The 20,692-nt window shown below is 39.3% G+C and overlaps 1 protein-coding gene across 1 annotated transcript in view; it reads right to left on the reverse strand.

Annotated features, from left to right (window-relative positions):
• The window catches only part of veph1 (ventricular zone expressed PH domain-containing 1), a 105,145-nt gene that overhangs the window by 22,402 nt on the left and 62,051 nt on the right, over window positions 1-20,692 (reverse strand). The window contains exons 9-12 of the mRNA XM_051957852.1: window positions 19,683-20,059; window positions 13,176-13,315; window positions 11,922-12,056; window positions 1,522-1,639 (exon numbers count right to left, since the gene is read on the reverse strand). Of these exons, the coding sequence (XP_051813812.1) occupies window positions 1,522-1,639; window positions 11,922-12,056; window positions 13,176-13,315; window positions 19,683-20,059 (770 nt within the window). The remainder of the gene's footprint in view (window positions 1-1,521; window positions 1,640-11,921; window positions 12,057-13,175; window positions 13,316-19,682; window positions 20,060-20,692) is intronic.

Here is a 20,692-nt window from a genome sequence, read left to right on the forward strand (position 1 = left end):
AAAATGCTAAAAATTAAGAGATACCTACTCACGAGTGGTGTTTGGGACCTTAAAAGTACTAGAAATACTGCACAGAAGTGTTCTAACACCCCTGGGTTCCATTCTACACAAACTTGTGTGATAACGTAGCAAACTGGAGCTTTCTAGGTACCTCAGTTTGGAAAATATGAGCTCCCAAAGTTGGACAAGATTTTTAATTGGCTATTTTTGGTGGCAAAAATCTCAGTGTGGGACAGGTACCAGAGACCCCAAATTTTTCTACAAGACAGTTCCATCTGTCTTCTATCACTGTACAAAAAAGCAGCAGGGTTATATTTGTAGTTACTGAGACATTCTTACTCAAAATGGCATGGCTAATGTCAAAATGTTTTTTTTTGCTTTTCAGTACTTTAATTTGGGATACAAGTATTAGTAGTCATTCCAATGGTAGTATTATGTATGTTTTGTTCTTTTTGAAATGTTAGTTGTTAAAGGTAACTACCTTCAAAAAGTGTAATGGTATAACATAGGTATACCTAAGTTATAACTTAGGTATAGGTTCTTTTGCTTGTAACATGGCATTGTACAATTAGATTTAACGTGTTTAATCCCACTGCACTGATACTGTAAAATTCAACATTATTGTTGTTATTTTTAAATTAATCAACCATGAACTACTACAGAGCTCCCTGAATTCAAGTTAGTACATGTAATTTGTATGTGTATGTTATAATTACATGTATGCTTTGCAAATGGGTGTCAGCATGTCATGATATCTACAGGTATGGCTCTAAACTAGACCTTGTGACACAAAAAGGGCATTACACTTTTTTGCTTTTCAGTACTTTAAATTGGGATACAAGTATTAGTAGTCATTCCAATGGTAGTATTATGTATGTATTGTTCTTTTCGAAATGTTAGTTGTTAAAGGTGACTACCTTCAGAAAGTGTAATGCCCTTTTTGTGTCACAAGGTCTAGTTTAGAGCCATTTGTGTAGAATGGAACCCAGGGGTGTTAGAACACTTCTGTGCAGTATTTCTAGTACTTTTAAGGTCCTAAACCCCACTCGTGAGTAGGTATCTCTTAATTTTTAGTATTTTTAGCAAGCCCCCATGGCCTACAGAGTGTAGGGAAACACCTGGGGATGTTTGTGGGGCACTAGCTACATGCAGAGGCCTTGTTTACCAACTCACAGCTCTCTGGTATGTCTAGAGGCTGAGAAATAACCACTTAAAGATGCAAAAAACGCTGGCGAGGCTTTATATAGCCCAAATTCTGAAAAATTCAGACCCCCACAACTCAGAAACTATTTGAGCTACAGGCCTACAATTCTGCTTAGAAAATACGTTTGTGACTATCTAATGGCATGCAAACTTAGGACTAATTTGAAAATGGTGCGGCAACAACCCCAAGGAATATCTGGTCATTTCACCTGGAATGACCCATATGTACATTACGCTAGGTCAATTTTCAGATAAAAACAGCTCATCCCTTCATTGCTTCTGTCCTTTCTGCCTGGTTTTATGAACATGTGTTGGTACCTGTGGCCTTCTCAGGGTTGTTACACATGAAGCAGAGCCAACCGTCTTCCTCCTCACTGTAACCAAACAGGTCGAAGAAACGCACCTCTTCCAGCTGGATCTGAAGATTGTCCAGGTCCTGAAGACAAACAGAAAGAAAAGACGGATGTAATCTCTGTGCATCTGAAATATTAAAATATTCTTAGTAGGAATGTCATGATTAGTAGCATTATGTAACCATTTCCATAATAACCATAGATGTGATTAAAAACGCAACCCAAAGTGGTTTTGTTTCCAGAGTCCACTTGTGCGCTGCTGGCCGCTGTTCCTCAGTTTGTGTTTTATATGAAGCACACACACTCATGACACTGTACGAGGAGACATTTCAGGGGGTTTCAATAGTTGCAATGGGCTGTTTTTATGTGTGGTATACTCTGGCCAGAATCAGGTTTTATGTATGAATTTTATGCAGATTACAGTGATGCATGGGACCACTCCTGATCCTGTGGATTGCCTCAGGACATCCTTTCTGTCCCTCCTAGTTTACATTTACATAGAACACTGAAGAGAAGAAGTCCTACAGGTGTGCTGCAGAACAAGTTCAACAAAGCCAAGCTTTCTCCACGTTAGCTGGCTTTACAGATCAGAAAAGCACAATAAGAGGCAAAGGGTGTCAACACTGTGGTTTTTTGCTAACTCAGGTTTGCTCTGATCAAAGAAAGTGTTTGATGTATTATTATCTTCTTCTGCAAGTCAAGAGGAACCGCTTGCTATAATGAAGAAGAATATAAAATCTTTATTACTACAAGCACTGTGACTGAAAATAAATGAAAAGAGGAATGACGGTAGAAAAGTCTTGATCATGTAAGTAAATATTTGTATTTTAGCAGTCAGCCATGTATTTCAAACATGAAAATTTCCCACTACAGTGGTTAAAACTCAAACTTCATTAATTTAAACACAATAAAAGTTCACTGACACCGTCAATAAAGAATACATAGATGTTACTTTAGTTTTTGGACAAATCATGGTAATATTAATGATACTTATTGAATATTCTCTGTAAAAAATACCAGCAGAATAATCTATTTTCTAATTTGTGTTTGAATAGCTGAAAAATTAGCAAAGTAAACAGTCTTAGCGGCAAATCAGAGACAAGTGAGAAAACTCATTACTAATATACCGCTCAGCAAATTTGTAGAAAGAGCTCAGAATGTATACAGTTTGGAGAGAAATGACATTTAAAGAATTTCTAAAAATCTTATAGCCGATTTTAACCCCAAACTCTGATCATAGCCTCCTCCAGAGCAGATTAACGGTGTAGTATAAGTTATCATTGTGCTCCATCAGGTTAAGATAAGACAAAGACTCTTTGTGAAAACTCTGGCTTTAGGCTCAACATACTCATAGTACAGGCCTCTTTAAAAATCTGCACGCACACACACACACACCAACAAGTGACCCCTCAACTCCAAGAGGCAGCTATTTAAAAGCTTGACATTGTAGTCATGGACTGCTACAGACTGACAAACATCAGTGTCTGCATGTGTGTGTGTGTGTGTGTGTGTGTGTGTGTGTGTGTGTGTGTGTGTGTGTGTGTGTGTGTGTGTGTGTGTGTGTGTGTGTGTGTGTGTGTGTGTGTGTGTGTGTGTCAGAACATAAAGCAATGGAGGGCTGGACCCCCATTAGAAGTCCCCACAGACTTCCTGCACATGGTATGCGTTACACTTCATTTTAAATACACACCAACACACTTCAGTGACACTTAAACCCTTGAGATAATACATATTTATCTTCTGCTGTTTTTTTGGGAAATAAGGAGATGATGGATTACAGTCATCAGTCTTCATGACAAAGAAACCGTATTTCTACTTTGGGTGTTTGGGCATCCATATCTCACCTAAAACAGAATCTCTGTACATTTGTCTTCGTGTTGTGATTGCTATTATGTGCTTTATGAGTTCACCGTTCAACCTAGCTTATACTCTGTTTCATCATTTATCTGCACTACAGCCTTACTGAAGCTTTTACATATTGAAAGGACCATCACTCTAATGAACCATTAAGAAAGAGAGCAATATTTCTCACTACAACAACATCACAGGAAACCCCTCGAGGCAGCTGGATTTAAATGAATCTAAGAAAAACAGGTAGCTGTAAAGCTGAGCTAGTGTGTCTGACCTTTTGACCTCTTCCCTTTCAGTTCCTAACACTAATGAGTGAGGATGTAAATGTGAAAGCTGTTTTTTATGGACAAATTCCCATTTGGATCTGACTCAAACCCTCATTTGAACACATTCACTTAGTACTGGTCATTAACAAGGGCAAATGTAACAGAAAGAGCGGCAGTGCATTTAGATTCATCCATACATCAGAGCTTTTTTTTGGTGTTTGTACAATTTAAATAACTGAGGCGAAACGGCTTTGCCTGCGGATACAGATAAACCAGGACCATGTGTATCTGACAGAGACTGGCCATCTGTGGGTTTACATGGACATTAATAGTCTCTAAGGGTGCAGGGGTCGGAGGAGTCTTCAGGATGTTGCAAGAGAGAGAAGTCCTGATTATGACTAGTGGAAAATCAATACAGAGGAAGCGTGACAAAGAAAGGTGAATGCAGGGAAGACAGTGCAGGAAAGAAACAAAACAACATAAAACACCTATAAATGGTGACATGAATTCCTTAACTCGACTAAATCTGTGTTATGCTACTAATGTATACTTCTACTTTATTATACTTCAGAGCAAAATACTGCAATATTTAATGCAACGATTACTTTGCACCTTAAAGTGCAGTACTGCTGATAACCACTAGATGCTGGCTGCAAAAGCTCCTGACTAATCAAAGTCATTCTGCTGAAAAAGCATCATCACTTCTCGAGAAATACGAAGGTAATAATCCTTCCAGCAAGTCATTATGATCTTAATCGCTTAATTCTTCCGAAAAGTGTGCTGGTGGTATCGTTCTGTTAATTTGTTTTTTTTGTGCAGAGGGCTTAGTTTGCTCCCCTGCTGCTCTCCTCAGCTCCTGAACTCGTCCTGTCTCTTACTTTCAGAGCTTCTTCAAACTAGCTGCAATATAAATCAATGGGTGACATCTCACTACGTTGATCTACATATACACCGAATGGTACAGATTATTTACTAGTCACATACTTAATGGAGCACTCCATCAGTTCAACATATAAAGATCAGCGAGAAGTGAAGTAAAAACTCTTCTGTGGCTTGTAGAGACAGCTGAGAAATATCTCAGGTTTGAGACAAAAAAAATATACAACAGAAAACCTGTCTTGTAAAAAGAAGCACTTATCAAGCAGAGAAAGTTACTATTAAGGTGCATTATGAGAAAAAGGGGATTCAGACCTCTTTGGAGTGACTCATACTAGTGGCTACAAAGTAGAATATTTGAGCCTTTGCTTTTCTTAATTTCCCTCTGCCTTTGTAGAAGTTTTGCAATAAATTGTTAGACTTTCTCCTTTACAACTGGCTTTGCCTTGACAGTCCACAGCCCTAAAAGGCTACATACATACATATATGAAACATTTACAGGCTCCAGTTCTCTGTAAAATGAGAACCTTTATTTTGAAAATTTAAATGTAATTTACTGATAAGACTTCTGTACTTCCACTTGAGTAAGGCTTGGCATGCAGGGTTTTTACTTTTCAGGAGGTATTTTCCCCTGTTAGTACTAAAATGGTAACAACCAGTGATAAAAATAAAAAATAAACAGCACTGATGCCAGCAAACTGGAATATCTCTCGACAGTATCTCACTGAATCATTTTGTGATTAGTACTTTGGCTCATTCTGGCTTTCAGAAACAATGAAAAGCGCCTTTTTTAAATTAGACAATTCAGCTCCTGGCTAAACAAAAAGCCAAAGCAATTAACATAGCTTTAGCATTGTTTACAGATTACAAAGCAAAGCTGTAAAAAGCAACAACAAAAAGAAAAGGCAGAAGCTGAAAGACGACGAAAGACTCAGTGTGAGTCAGAGGTTGAGCAACAATGTGTAAGAGTGAACACTGAGGCCAAATGTGCTGCATGTCACACTGAGACATGAATCACTGATATTGAGGAAAATGAGTAAGATGGTCCACATTTGCTGACTAAGTCGATTACCAGAAACCCCTTAAACTACACTGAGTATCGCAGTAAATGTAAATGATCTGTAGATGGTTGCGATGAACTTTAAGGTTACTGTGTTTGGAGTGACAAATCTGTAACCTGGCAACAGCCTGATGTGGACAAACTCAAGCCCACATCTGATTCATCGGGACCAGAAAGGTGGATCCAATAAGGAGCGATGGAGGAACAATGGCTGGATTATACGAGGCTGAATATAATCTGTCTATCCTCATGTAACCCCCTCTACCCTTCCAATGCGCCCCTTTCCTCTTTCTAAAACTCTCCTCCTCCTCCTCTGTCCATCACTGTTTTCACATCAGAATTATAATTTGATCAGGATGCGAGATAGTAAATACACAAGGCTGATGACAACTGCAGGCAGGACACAACTGCAACAATGAACAGATGTAGTGAATCTGCAAAAGATTCCCTAAAATTAGGAGTTATTCTTTATCTAAACCCACTGCTTAATAAGTACCATCACTTCTTCTTTATTCTACATTTGGGAAACATGAACATTTTAAAGAATACAAACTCCTCTAAACACATAAAATGTGGAAAACACCTGAGTTTAAGCAGCTAAATTTATTACACGGCAATCCAGTTGTTTAGATTGCTCATGTTCATTTGACACTGCTGAGGAAAAGAGAGGAGAGTAGGGGGGAGAGACAGTGAGAGGGGGAGGCAGGAAGAGGAGGAGAGAGGGGAGTGTAAGTGAGGAGAAAGGTGAGTGGATGAGAAGTGGGAGTGTTGGGAAAGAGAGAGGAGGAGAGACAGATGAAAGCAATAAACAAGGAACAGATTTTATTCGTCTCTCAGGACATTCATCTTTAGGTCTGTCTGGGCATAAATATAAGACCACAGCAGGGGGCCTGACGTTAAAAGGCGTCTCAGACGGGCACAGACAGAGCTATCAACTCCACTCTTTCTCTCTTTTCATTTCTAAATATCTTTATCTAATCGTAGCTGCAGCTCTGTCTTTAGCTTTATCTCTCAGTGCCGTGCCTTCCTCCCTCCACCAAACTTTATCTGCAACACAGTTGTATCAACAAACACTCTCACTCTGCAAACCGAGAAAAAAAAGGTGAAACAATACTTGTAATGCTTGTATCTCTCCTCTCAGGCTTCCACTTTGCTCAGTCTCACATCACAACTTTTCCTCTCTCTTCCTCTGTTAATATTACTCCACTACATCTTATTTTATTCGGCCTTACATCTCTTCTTTTATATTACATTCCCTCTCTTCCTACACGTCTTTCCACTATGTAATTTTTCTCTTTTGTAAACCACTCTTTCATCATTTTGTCACCAAACCTTTTCTTCTTTTTTGTTCCTTGCTCTTCATGTTGTTTCATTTTTACTTCAACTGCATTTCATCATGACCACATATGACCACCTTCCTCCATATACTTCAAAAAACAAGAACATTTTAACCACATTATATATAATTTATGTGTATGCATGTATAAGATATTTGCCATTATTTCAAATAACTAATGTTTTGCTAAATTAAAGAAAAAAAACAAACAAAAGAAAGTCAATCAAGTATGAATTCATGTGTTAACCCTTAAAAATAGGTAAAAACAGTCATTGCCTACATTAAAAGCATACATGTATGGATATTTTTAAGCATAATTATTGTTACAGACATTTGCCATTATTTTGAAAAAAAAATCATGTCTAGTAAGGATTGAAAAAGAATCTGTCATAACTGTAATTTCAATAGATTTTTTTTGCTGTTGTGTTAAATTACACATAACACATGAAAAAGGACAATTTTACCATATGTGACCATAAAGCTTCAATTTAAATCCACAAAAATATAATTATTTTGCAAATATTTACCATTTTTTTTCGTTGTTTTCACAGTTTTGGAATTCTACCGTATTTTATGGTTTTTTTCAAATTTTCACAGTATTTTTTTTTTTTTACAGATTTTCTTCGACAGTGAACACACCTTTTTTCTGTCTTTTCTCTCCTTGTCCCTCCATATGTTTGATTATTCAGTCTGTTTTGTTTATTCCAAAAAATAGATGTCTGTAACCTTCCAGCTCAATACAAACAAGCTCAATCATTGATATCTCATCTCTTCTTATCAGCCATAATTCCTTCATTTTTCAATTTCCCTCCATCTAACTATACCTTTATCATGTCCTTTTCATTTTAGCTGCTCTTCATTCCACCTTTCCTCTCTTGTCGGTAGGTTTCAACACTTCTCTCCCCTTTATATGCTTCATTTTTTCATTTTTTATGCTTTGCCAACTCTCTTTATATTGCTTTTCTTTGTATATTCAGTCACTACTTCACTTTCCTCTTCATTTGTCTTATCTTTACTGTAGTGAACAGTGTGATGACACAGCTCTCTATTTTTCTATGATTCATTTATTTTTTATTTGTCTCTTTTACCTCTCTGACTCCTCTCAGTTTTTTAAAACTATTTCCATCCTATAAACCATTACTTTTTCTGACTACTGCATGTTTCTCAGCCTTTTCCTTCTTTATTTCCTCACATCCAACCTTTACATCCTCCCCTCCCTGTCATTTATTTTGCCCTTACCTCCCTCCTTCCCTCTCATTTTCACTCACACCAGCTTCCTATTATCTCTGTGTCATAAAACCACTAAACTGACTTGTCAGAAGATGAACATAAGTCCCTCTTACATCAGTGAAGCCTCATAAAGCCCTGTAGTCTCCTTTTAAATCTCCCTGTCGGTACAGATGTAATTGGTAGCCTTTTCTGTCACATTTATGTAGCAGCTTTCCTCCCTTCACATCTCTTCTCTTGTTGTCAACTCCATGTGTTTCTGATTGGCTGACAGTGACAGGAGTGGAGCTGTAGGTCTGATTGAAAAGGAAAGAAAGCAAAGAGAAAATGTGCTGCATATGGATGGAGAAAGAGGTTGTGACCTTCTTCCTCCCCCCTCCTGGTAAATCTCATCTTCTTTTCACTACGACTACATTTCTCTCAAAGCAAAACAAGCATTAAAGGTCCATTATTCTGTGTGCTTGGCAGTGCAACTGGATTGCTATCAGTGCCAAAACTGAAGCTGCTAAATTGAGTGTATATCAGCCAAGAAGTTTAAAATGAAATACAGTTTTTAAGATCTGCTATGGTATTTTGCAGCGGTGAGCAAAGGTTTTTGCCCCTCTCTGCATGAGCTTCACAGGAAGTCCATTTTACTGTGAGAGCTGCAATGTTGCCATTGACTTGTGGTTAGCATTAACAATAATTTATGCCCCATTATTTTTCCTATACATTTTCCACCATTTTATTTTTGGAAAATTGCTGCACATAAAATAAATGCCTGATGAATGAAAATGGTCTCGTAAATGAAGATTGACTTCAGCACTTCCATCTTTTATCGTTCTTGTTGGTACATGACGGTAATACAGGCGGCTTTTCCATCAAATCTGTGGAGAAAATGTATTTACTCAAAACTCTATTCATCTTACAGCACACAATCAGGCCTTGTTCACAACTGGCATTGATATCTGATGATCCAATTTTGATCAGAGGTGTGAATGCACCCAGAACGCAGTGAGGACTCACTGAGATGAGGCCACAGTGGAGGTACATGACCACATTATGTTAGAAGCATCCACATGTAAATGTCTTTGACCACACTCAAGTACCGTCAACACAACTGACAACTTCCATGGAATTACGTACACATTCATGTTTTTTGGTCAGTTTTGGTCACAACTTCTGATTTTTTTAAAGGCAGAAATATATTACAAGTGTGTAGCCTAGCCGCGCTAGACCCATGTTCTGAAGACGCAAGGGTCTAGGTACTCTCGACAGGGAGGGAGGCAGGCTAAAAGGTTGTCTATCAAATCACTCTGCAGTAATTGGGTAGGTATACAACCAATTAGCGCAACGAATAGGCTCCTAGAGCGCCGGAAATCAGAGGATGCGGTAGTTCGGTGAAGCCTTATTTATACAGTCAATGGGTGAAGCTCAAGTATATTACAGACATGTTAACAGAAAGATTATTCAGAGTCGGTGCTAATGGAGCTCAACGACTGTTGTCGTTTTTGTTGTCGACCCTGGCAGAGAATTAAATTCGTTGCCGTGGGTTGTCTAGCGCAGCTGGGCTAGTTGTTTCTGTCAGAATCGTCGTGCCTCTGTCGTTACTTAGTTACGCCCGCCTTCTGACTCTACACTTCATGGTGATTCGTCCGGCCGGTTTTAGGAGCATCCAACCTCGAGCCTTATGGAGGGTAACTAGATCCACCCTGGCAGAGAATTAAATTCGTTGCCGTGGGTTGTCTAGCGCGGCTAGGCTAACAAGTGTGTCAAACATCTTGGTTTTCCCGGAACATGAATAGACTCTCTTGTTTTGATTTCTTCCTTTTCTAACACTTAAAATGGTAAATTTGAAATGTTAATAGTATTTCTCTATTGGAAAGCACTTTGGTTGGTTGCTTAATAAATAATCATATCTTGACTTGACACGTCTTCTCTATTTCATTCAGACAAACAGTGGAATATTCATTCCTGCACACATTTGGTCTTCGTAAATGGAAATGAGGAATATGTGTATTTTTAGATAGCACAGAGTGGTAAGAATCAGTTAGAAGTGGTCATTTGAGACACATGTGGAGACAGATGGGAATCCCAGGACCTGAGTGCATCAGCTGATATACTGATTTTGAGATTCAGAGTAGATATCGGGAGAAAAATCAGATCAGTGTCGGTAGTTTTTACATTTACAGTTCTGTTTGTATGCAGCATAAAAAGAAAGATATGAGGAAGAGCAAAAATCAATTTTTTTTTATATTGTAGAAGATAAATTATTTGCAAAATGTGCAGCTAATACCATGCCCGAGCCTTGAAACTCCAGTGTTTGAGCAGAGTTGCAGGTGAGCTGGTGTGCTGGAGCTGCAGTGGGTGGAACAGGGTGGATTTGAAAAGATATCGTGACTTCATAGATCTGTAGATCCTAGAGTAAGCAACAGTGTAGAGTTACATTTAAGCCACTTTAGGTCAGGAATGAATTGTTTTCATTGAAAAAAAAAAACAAAATTTGTAGCTTTGATAATCAGAGAGAAATGTTTAGTGGTTTAATCTGTCCCCAGAGGGAGACTTTCATACGTACAGGAGGGACTTTAGATTTGGACGGAGTCAGACGAGCTGTTTCTCCTCAATTTCCAGTCTTTATTCTAAGAAAAGCGGTCATGCTTCTGGCTGTAAATTCATATTTAACAGAGACGCAAGTGACTGCTTTTAAACTTAAGGTAGGTGGTCCACTTGAGGCCAGTTGTGATCAGCAGGAAAGGTATTTTGCAGGTGGTGAAGTAAACCAGAGATTCTACTGAAGACGGATAGTGTAAAGATATCTACGCTGTGTAGACGATGTATGTGTTTGGGTGACTTCGCTTTTACCCTAAAAGTCTCCACAAGATAAATCATTACATGTAAGGGGAAAGACTTGGCTTAGGGTTAGGACAAGGTTATGTTTAGGCAAGCAGTAATAATGATTATGCTTAGAGTAAATCTCCAGGAAATGAATGTATTTCAATGCAATGGAAACCTGACGTGTGTGTGTGTGTGTGAGAGCACGAGCTGCATTACTGGACAGCAGCCTTTCCGTCCTCTAAACGTGTATGCGCACACGTGTTTATTTTTGTGTGAATGGGAGTGGATGCGTGTACACGTGTGAGTATGCACATGTGTGTGTCGGTACGCTGAAGCTCCATACGGTAACCATAACTGGTCACGGCAGCCGCAACACACGTTTAGAGAAACGACAGCTGTATTTTCTTTGTGGGTCTAATTATTTCCTAACGACCACTTAGCTTGTCACAATATAAAGGGGACAGCACGAGGAACACCACCCACACCCACACACTTAGAAAAACAACACACACACATTCACACACACTGGACAGTCAGCTTTTCTGTGTGACTCAGTCTTTCACACAGACCTGATACAGATGAGGAGTCTGGCTGAGTGTAGGTCTTGTATACAATAATGTCCATTTAGTGCATTTCATATCTAAACAAAGTGGATGTTGACACTTCTCTATCTTTGGGTTTCTTATTTCTTCTTTTTTTTTTTAAACACAACGTATGACTTCATCCTCTCTGCTGGAGACAGATAGCTTTTACGAGGAAGCAGTTTGAGCACACACACACACACACACACACACACACACACACACACACACACACACACACACACACACACACACACACACACACACACACACACACACACACACACACACACACACACACACACACACACACACACACACACACACACACACACACACACAGAGGTCCAGTACCTTCCTGTGTGGGGTGGTGTGCTGTGTCATGGCCATAGAAAAGCTGTGAGCTCCTTTAAGCTGCGTCTTCTCCCAAAGGGAAGCCAGTCTTTGGACACACTCGTCGCTGGTGCACAGAGCGACACTGGACTTACTCTGGTCAGAAGAGGGAGAAAATAAATCAGCAGGAGATCAACAATTACTAAAACATATTCCAAACAGAGATATGGTTGGGATAAGGACAGTGGAAAAATGTGGGCAAGAAGGAGGGGGGAAAAAAACATCTGGCCAACAATGATAGCCTTGTTTGCAACAGATTGAACCACTTTTTACATTCTGGGACAGTCTTCGGCTATAAATCTCTGCAAGCATTCTTAAATGCAACAATGCATGTTTTAGAATCGACAGATTGTAAGCTTGCAGTTTCAGGTTTTACTTCCAAATGCAACTAAATCAAGGTTGTGAAAAAGACATTTAAATTAGATAATTTGTAATCACAAAAACACACATGAAAGCACACCAGTGATTTCCAATCAGCCTAACTGCATTAAAATAATGTGCAGAAATCATCCAAACATCGCATAGATGCCTCAACATAATACAGGTGAAATAAAAATATGTTACATTTATCTACATAAATTCCATACATTTTTGCAATATGGTAACCTGTGGCTTATTTTGAGGCATCTGTGTGTGTTTGGGTGATTTCTGCACATGGTTTTCATTCTCACTTTGCTCATGTATTTTCAGTTGTGGCACCCATGACATTTTCTATAATACATATTTTTTGCTGTTCTCTATTTTCACGATTACATGATGGAATGTGGTGCTTTTCTATTATGGAAAGCTATTCCATTTAGAGGCACAATCATGGGTTTGCAAAAACTGTGAAACTATGATAGTGTTACTCTGAGATCTATAATATTATTAGTATATAGATGATGTCACATACATTTCTTTTATCAATATTTGGGTATATATTAATGTAGTTTCTGTTTTTTTGTGTGTGCTGTGTTTGTAGATTTTAAACTCAAGGAGGCACTTTTTGATTGCTTCAGTATAGAGGCTGTTGGACTCAAAATCCCTGATTGACCCTCAGTTTTACCTCATGAATGTCTAACAACAGAACAAACAGAGGATGGGAGTTCACTCTTTGCTTACACAGATGTTCATTTCTTAAAACAAACTAGTGTCACACATAAGTATGTGGAACCATAATGCCTTGTTTTATGGTTGTAGATGTTTTTTACTTCATAGCTGGATATTTGGGAGCACCTGTAGATGCAGCAGCATGATGTGAATCCAAAGATGAGGTTGTCGGCTGGTCAGGTTGAAGCAGGACTTGGCGTACAGACAGTAGTGGCCCTTCAAAGGACAAGAGAACGACAGCTTGGCCACACAGCCTCGATGTGAATCTATCAAACACAGACACGCAAAAGGGTGAAAATGACCAAATTATCAATGTTTAGCAGATTTATGTGCGTGTGTTTCTCTGCATCTCCTGCACATATGGACTTGAGTAACCTTAAGAACACATTCACAGGGTGATTCATAGCACACAAGGACACTGTGTCTCGCAATCGTCAGAAATGTCTTCTCTTCAAGCCACCACCTCCCACGGACTTCTACCTCTGAGCCAAAATGAGGAAACCAGCAAAAGGGGCAAAAATGATTATGTAAAATGAAATGTTTTTTCCTTTAGCTGCATGACAGGCACGAAAAAATTCATTCTGCAAAACAATTGGGTCGGATTTCAATGGTAAAGTTTCTTTCTTTAAACTGGGCACTCGCTCAGAAAAAAAAGAATTATAAAACAGCTGCGTTGGATGTCTGCTACAATATTTGCTGGCAAAATGTAATCATTATGCATAGGATCACTGGTACAGCTGCTGCTCTTATTTGCCCTCTCAGTCAGGTTAAGAACACAAACTAATAAACTACATTAAGCGGCCTCGTCAGTCTCTCTTCAGTCAGCAGGTGAAAGTCTAGACCATCAGAAATGTATGATTCCAAAAGGGCAGCAGAGGGAACACCAACAGAGTCAGATGATGACACAACAGAGTCCCACCCATCAAGCAGTGAGAGCAGCCTAATTAGGTTAGTGCAACTCAAAGCAGCAAAGAGTGTGTTGATGTAGCATCTACAAAAGCTACGACGTTACTGATAACATTGGTTAAGCGGCGCGAGATGCAAGAGAAGAGAAGCACAAACTGTATTTCTGCTCCCAGAAACATCTGTCATATGAGCACACTAAACCACAAATTAGCCTCACAGGGCTTTATAATACGTACAGCACACAATACACGCTTTTGTCCCTTAAACCTCGGTTTGGATTGGTTCTGCAGACACTTGGCCCAAAGGTTAACTGGACACATGACAAACAGATATGAAAGCACAACCTTGTGGATCCTCTTACAATTAGATTTATTTTCTGTTAAATAAATTTATTCTGTTAATACTGTTAATATAATTTTCTGGTATCTCATATTCACTGTAACAATTTTAAATGCTATGTGCAACAAACTGCTAATGAAACAAATAGTTTCCTCTTCAACTTCCTCATGTTTTCACTGTGCAAAGGCACCAGTTCAGAAATAGAGTTGCTCCTTGTTTGTCATTGTTCCATCAACACGTGGGGTTTGTATGTGTGCGTCATTAGCACATGTGTGTTTCCAAGTCTGTATCAGACAGTCATCACGCTGCATACTTCTCGTGTCTCTGTGTGCATTTGTGTCAATGTTTGGATTGAGCATTTACGTCCACTTTTCCATGCAATCCTCGTCCTCTGAGATGGAGGGTCAGCAGCTTATGTGCGGGTCAGCCAGCAGCACGATGACATCATCCTGCAGAGACCACGTGTGACATCATACGCTGAGAGCCTTGGGGTTGATTCTCATTAAGAGACTCAAGGAGAGCGAACGCAAAGCACCAACGACAGGAGGAGGAACAGAGCATGTGTGTTTTGTATGTTTACATTCATTTTTCACATTTAATCAATTAACCACAGGGCCAAAGGAGGAGTTTGTTATTTTTTTGTCGCGTTTCTGTTTTGAGAGTGTGTGTACATGTGTGTGATGTGTTTGACTCCTGGCTGCCTCTCAGATAAAATGACATTAAGACCAAAGGCGGAGCAATAACATCCTCTGCTGTCACTCAAAATATCATCACCTCCTGTGCGGTATCGTGTTTGAGGCTGGTTTTCTGTGTGTTTGTGTGTGTGTGAACTTTGTCTGTTCTTAATATGATTAAAAGAAATGCAGCTGAGGTGGAGCTCAAGGCTGCAGATGGCTCAAACAAAGGAATCCACGGAGGAAGGTTATGTGTAGATGCATATTTATGTGTGCACTCATGTGTAATGTTGAATTTATGTATTTAAATATCAGCAGGTGAGTAAGTTCTTGTTGCCCTCTATACTTGGCATAGATGTATTTATGTGTTCAAACGTAAGTCTGTAAGCATGAAATATTTTCAGGATTTACATCATATTAAGTTCTTTATCATTTAAAGAGGGCCTGGATCATGTTATAAAATCCATTTCAACATGAGAGCGGCGATGACAAGCACCGCTAAAAGATGGCAGCGGAGGTTTAATTCAAGTGAAGCAGATCGAATTGAAAAATGGAAAATAAGCAGAAACAATCGGACATGAATGAAAATAAAATATCAAATCCCCAAATTTGAGGGGAATGAGCACGGAAATGCAAAAATGGATTATAAAGTTCTAGAAAATGGATTAGATTACTTAGAGACAAAAGCAGTTTCTCGTTTCATTGTTTTATTCACATGAACTGCTTGAACCTTTGTTTCGGGTCTACATACACCTCCTGGCACTGAAGTACTCGTATATACACGTACTTCTTGCATACATGCTACAGGATGTGTGCATAACGTCCATCTGTTTCTACTCAGTGTCGTGGGTTTTGCTCATGTCATTCGTTTCTTTCTGGTTGTCTGTTTTTCCACATACTAATTCTCCTGTCATTTCAGACTCAGACAATCCCACCTGCCCTGTTTCTCGCTAATTTATCACCCGACCTTCTCCACCTCTCCACTCACCTGTATCCACTCGCCTGATCAGCTCCTTCTGGATTTAAACCCTCAGGTCACCATGTTTTCCAGCATTACCTTTAGCACATTTGGAACTTCCATGTGGTAACTAAACCTTTAAATCTGGACCATGTTTTGTTTGCATGCCTGCTTTACATAAATCCCTAAGAGGCTTTTTGCATCCAGTAAACTTCTTAAATTTTGCATGCTGGCTTTTGCCTTGTGCTTTTTAGGTCCATTAAACCTGAGCTGTGGTAACTGGGACTTGATTCTGCTGGAAGATATAACAGAATATAATGACTACTCCCGCTTCACAACAGATCTCCGCTTCTATCCTTGACTAATTCTTTCGTGAACAATGAGTTCTCTGGCATTTTCATTAAGATGTTTGGCTCTTAGTCTTTATATTACAATACCTTCATTCTGTCCAGATAAAGAACAGATTCAGTGGGTTTAATAGCTGAATTAAAAGATGCATTTGGCAATTCATTTCTGTATATAGATTTGTTTTGCCCAATAACCCAAGATGAGGTTTCTTCTACAATCACATGAAGTATCCTTTTAGTGAAAAGATCACATGATTTGCTGGGCCAGTGAATGTGAAATACAACAATTCTACAGCTACAGGAGCCAAGTTACCACCATTAACAAACACTCAACAAAAATATAAATGCAACATTTTTGTTTTTGCTCCCATTTTTTTTATGAGATGAACTCAAAGATCTCATCTTTATTGTGGGCAGTCTAAGGCACACCTGTGCACTAATCATGGTATCTAATCAGCATCTTGATATGGCACACCTGTGAGGTGGGATGGATTATCTCAGCAAAGGAGAAGTGCTCACTATCACAGATTTAGACAGATTTGTGAACAATATTTGAGAGAAATGGTGATATTGTGTATGTGGAAAAAGTTTGAGATCTTTGAGTTCATCTCATAAAAAATGGGAGCAAAAACAAAAGTGTTGCATTTATATTTTTGCTGAGTGTAAATATAAAATTATCAGCTAATTACTTCAACACATAATTTCTTGGATCTGGGCATCATTACAGATGAGAATGGTCTTTTTCACGCTATAATACGCTGCCAAGGTATGGACAGGAGCACTCAGCAGAGAGCTGACCTCCAACGGGACTGAAAAACAACATTTCTTTTGGACAGTTCCGGTGTTTCAGGTTCATTTGTGATGAGGAGACAGAATCTGAGAAGCAGGGTCAACAAATTACATCCAGATTTTGTGAATGGAGAATTAATTCTTTAGCTAAAGCGAAGGCACTTTCTTTAACACATTCCTCTAAAAGACAGTTGTTAAACACAGCTCTGGCATGCAAATTTTTGCACAATATGGCTTCCGTGACAAATCATTAAATCTAAGTGGACCATCATATATAGTGATCTGACATAGTTTTTTTTGTTGTTGGGATTTTAAGAATGGTGCGTGTGATAACTGAGAGAGTATCATTCAGAGCTGGACTTCCTGTGTATGTAAGAGCAATGACTTCATCAGCTGAGTTTGTCAGATGTTTCCTTGCACGTGATTCTATGTGTGTCACACTGAAACAAAGTTAGAAGAGTTTTTCTGAACACAACTATGCAATCTGTGACAATAATGAAGACTGCCCCAAGCGCTAACAGCAAAATTCTGTCCTTCTAGATTCAGGGCATTGAGATGATAAAGTCTGAGGCTGGGTGACGAATTAAAGTTTTAACCATCAATGTGAAACCTTTTGGATTTGCAAATTGAAAGCTTCTGAATATCCAGATCTTAAGGAGGCACGAGATTTTAGACCTTCATTGTGATGGGTGTGGTATTTGTTTTGTCTTTGTTTATATATGCATAAATCACTATCAAGCACTGTTCTTTAATGCTGAGGTTTGATATCTTAGGCTATATTTAACTCTTTGCATGTGCATTATTTGCTTTCCTGCTGATTTTGTTTTTTGTCCTGACTGGGTGTCCACTTGAGAAGTGTGGTATCACACATGTAATCAATTCACTAGATTGTCTTGCCAAAGGTGTTGATTTGGAGGTGGAGTCTGGGGGGCCGTTTACACGAGGACGCTTGCAGGTGAAAACGGCAAAATATTTCAACAAAACACCCTACCGTTTATACGAGGACGGCGTTTTGGGGGCTTGAAAATGCAAAAATTTGAAACCGGCCTCCAGAGTGGAAAAGTAGAAAACGCTCCGCCTTTACGTTTCCGTCTAAACAGCAAAACGCAAAACTTTGCCGAGATCTGACCACGTCGCGTACGCGATTACGTCACATACGTGCTTTGGTTTGCCGGCCGGTACAAGGACGTAAACAAAGATGTGTGATTATTTCCATCCTTTGTACCTTCAAGCAACTCTGGCAGCTCTATGTACACTACAGGAGTCGTACCAACAAACGTACAGAATCTGTACAGATTCCATTCATGAACATTTACCGCGGCGGAGATCCGAAAAGGGAGACAGTAAGCATGCGCGTAGACATGGCAGAGTTTTATCACAGCGCCACCCAGCTGCCTGGCATGCATATCCAATCGAATTCCACACACTATAGAGTCACCGTATATACGCAGATTTCCTTCAAAACCGCTCGTCTAAACGTGAAATGACAAGACGCCACTTTTGCGTTTTCTGTTAAGATGGTCCTCGTATAAACGGCCCCTGGAATTGTTGGTGCAGCTCTTGCTTGACTGATAATAGACACCTGAGCTCTCACCTGTTCATTTGCACTATGATCTAAAGAAGGCATGAGATGCTATTTATATGTGTGTGTATTTTTAATTGTCTAGCTAGTAACATAGTTTACATTTTAACCCATTAAGACCTGATGCAGCGTATGCGTGTACCTAAGGGCACCTTGGGTCCTTTTTTGAGGGGTTATTCTAAGGAGTGCCTTGGTTTGAAGAGATCTTTCTTTTCCCTCTTTCTCTCCAATGAAAGTTAATAAACCCAAGAAAAACTGGCTAGTTTAATCTCCTGTGTGATAAGCTTTCACTTTTGTCCAAAAGACAGTTAAACAAATCTATGTCAAAGACCCCTTAAACAGACCAAGAAATGATTACTGGGGATATTGGGGATTTTTTTCTTGTGCATCTCTGTAGACTTTTTTTTTTTTGATAGAGTTAAGGAGTACAAGAGACAAATATCTTCCACAGGAAAATCCCATGATTTTTCCGGTTACACAGTGACTAGAAACACAGCTTTTAGCACACAAATTGTCAAGATACAACATTATAGTGTAAAGTGTCTGTCAGGAGAGGATATAAATTATGTGAGGACCCAAACATGCAACAGATATTCAGGACTGTAACTGAGATGCTGAAGGGAAAATCCCACTCATATGACCTCTGGACAGGATTAAAATCAGTAATCAGGACGTGCAATATTAAAATCAAACTACACCTCCTGGAGAAATAAATCCTTGTCTACTTGAGGCTTATGAGACACCAATCAACTCTCCAGTGACTAATGCACAAGGTTGCATCTGTACATGTGTGTGTATGTGTGTGAAGCAAGGGGGGGTCAGGGAGAAAGGGGAGGATGGGGTGTATTCATACCACACCATTAATCAACCACAGCCACCACATCTGACTGTAATCTCATTCAGGTTCAGCAGGTTAAATAAACCCTCCCTCTGTTTCTCTCTGTGGACTTCCTCTCTGCAGTCCTACCTACAACACTACCAAAGTTTTAATGTTATTGAAAACTTGTGATGTAAAGTATGTGCTGATGTCCACATTACCTTCTATGACACACTGCTCCGGTATGGGGATCTGCTGCACCATGTCTTTACAGAACCCTCTGATTGCCTCCATATTGTCTCTTAAATGAATAAAGAGTCTGTCAGCTTCTCCCTGCTCCGCTTTCTCTCCATCCCTCTCTCTGTTTTGGCCTTTCTCAGCCTCTTTAACTCCTCTGTCCAGTGCAGCAGTGATGGGTAGAGAGCCGTCACCCGTCAGTCTCTTCTCAGCAGGTGAAGCTTCCTGGTGTTCTGAGTGGTGATTAGACAAAGTGTTGGACAGAGCGTTGTCTGTACTCAGCTCCACTCCTTCACAGTCTTCTCCAGTGTCAGAGTTGATGGAGCGCGAACGTACAGCGTGGAGAGCCAGACTCTTTGACCTGAGAGAAACCATGAAATAAAAACGGCTAAAGGGCTGCAAAATTATATACATACATTATTTCTGTTTCCTATTGTAACACCTTGCAGTACAAGCTTCCCAAGGTTTGAGTGGGTTTTAGTTTCCAGTGCAGAAGCCACTGAAGCAAAATGTGATGAGGACATGTTAAACAGTCATTTCTTAACAATTACAATTCACATAAAACAGCAAAATGTCTAAATCTCATTGCATGACAGGAGGACTGTGGGCAAAAGCATGTTTTTCCTGTAGATGCTGATCTTTCACAATAATTGTTTCTCTTTACTTAAATACCTTTTAGTGCTGAAAACAACAACAGTTTTTACTCTTTTAATATTGTTGTGAATAATGATAAAAGGATTCTGCAATCCAGCATCAGTTATGCAGTTCGCTGTATCATTTGACTACTACTGAAGCTGCCATCAGTTAACCTAAACTCTTAAAGGCATTATGGAGGATGTTTTTTTTGTTTAATTTGTCTGATTCACATAAAGTGAATATACTGACCTTTAGTGGACTTGTATGTATGGTCTCTAAAAGAATAATAAAAAAAATAAAAAATAACTGTGGACATGGCAGGACCTGAAAAACATCAGCCAATCATTGCGCTCAGACC

The sequence above is a fragment of the Acanthochromis polyacanthus genome, chromosome 13, assembly GCF_021347895.1.
Source record: "Acanthochromis polyacanthus isolate Apoly-LR-REF ecotype Palm Island chromosome 13, KAUST_Apoly_ChrSc, whole genome shotgun sequence".
Classification (NCBI taxonomy): Eukaryota; Metazoa; Chordata; class Actinopteri; family Pomacentridae; genus Acanthochromis; species Acanthochromis polyacanthus.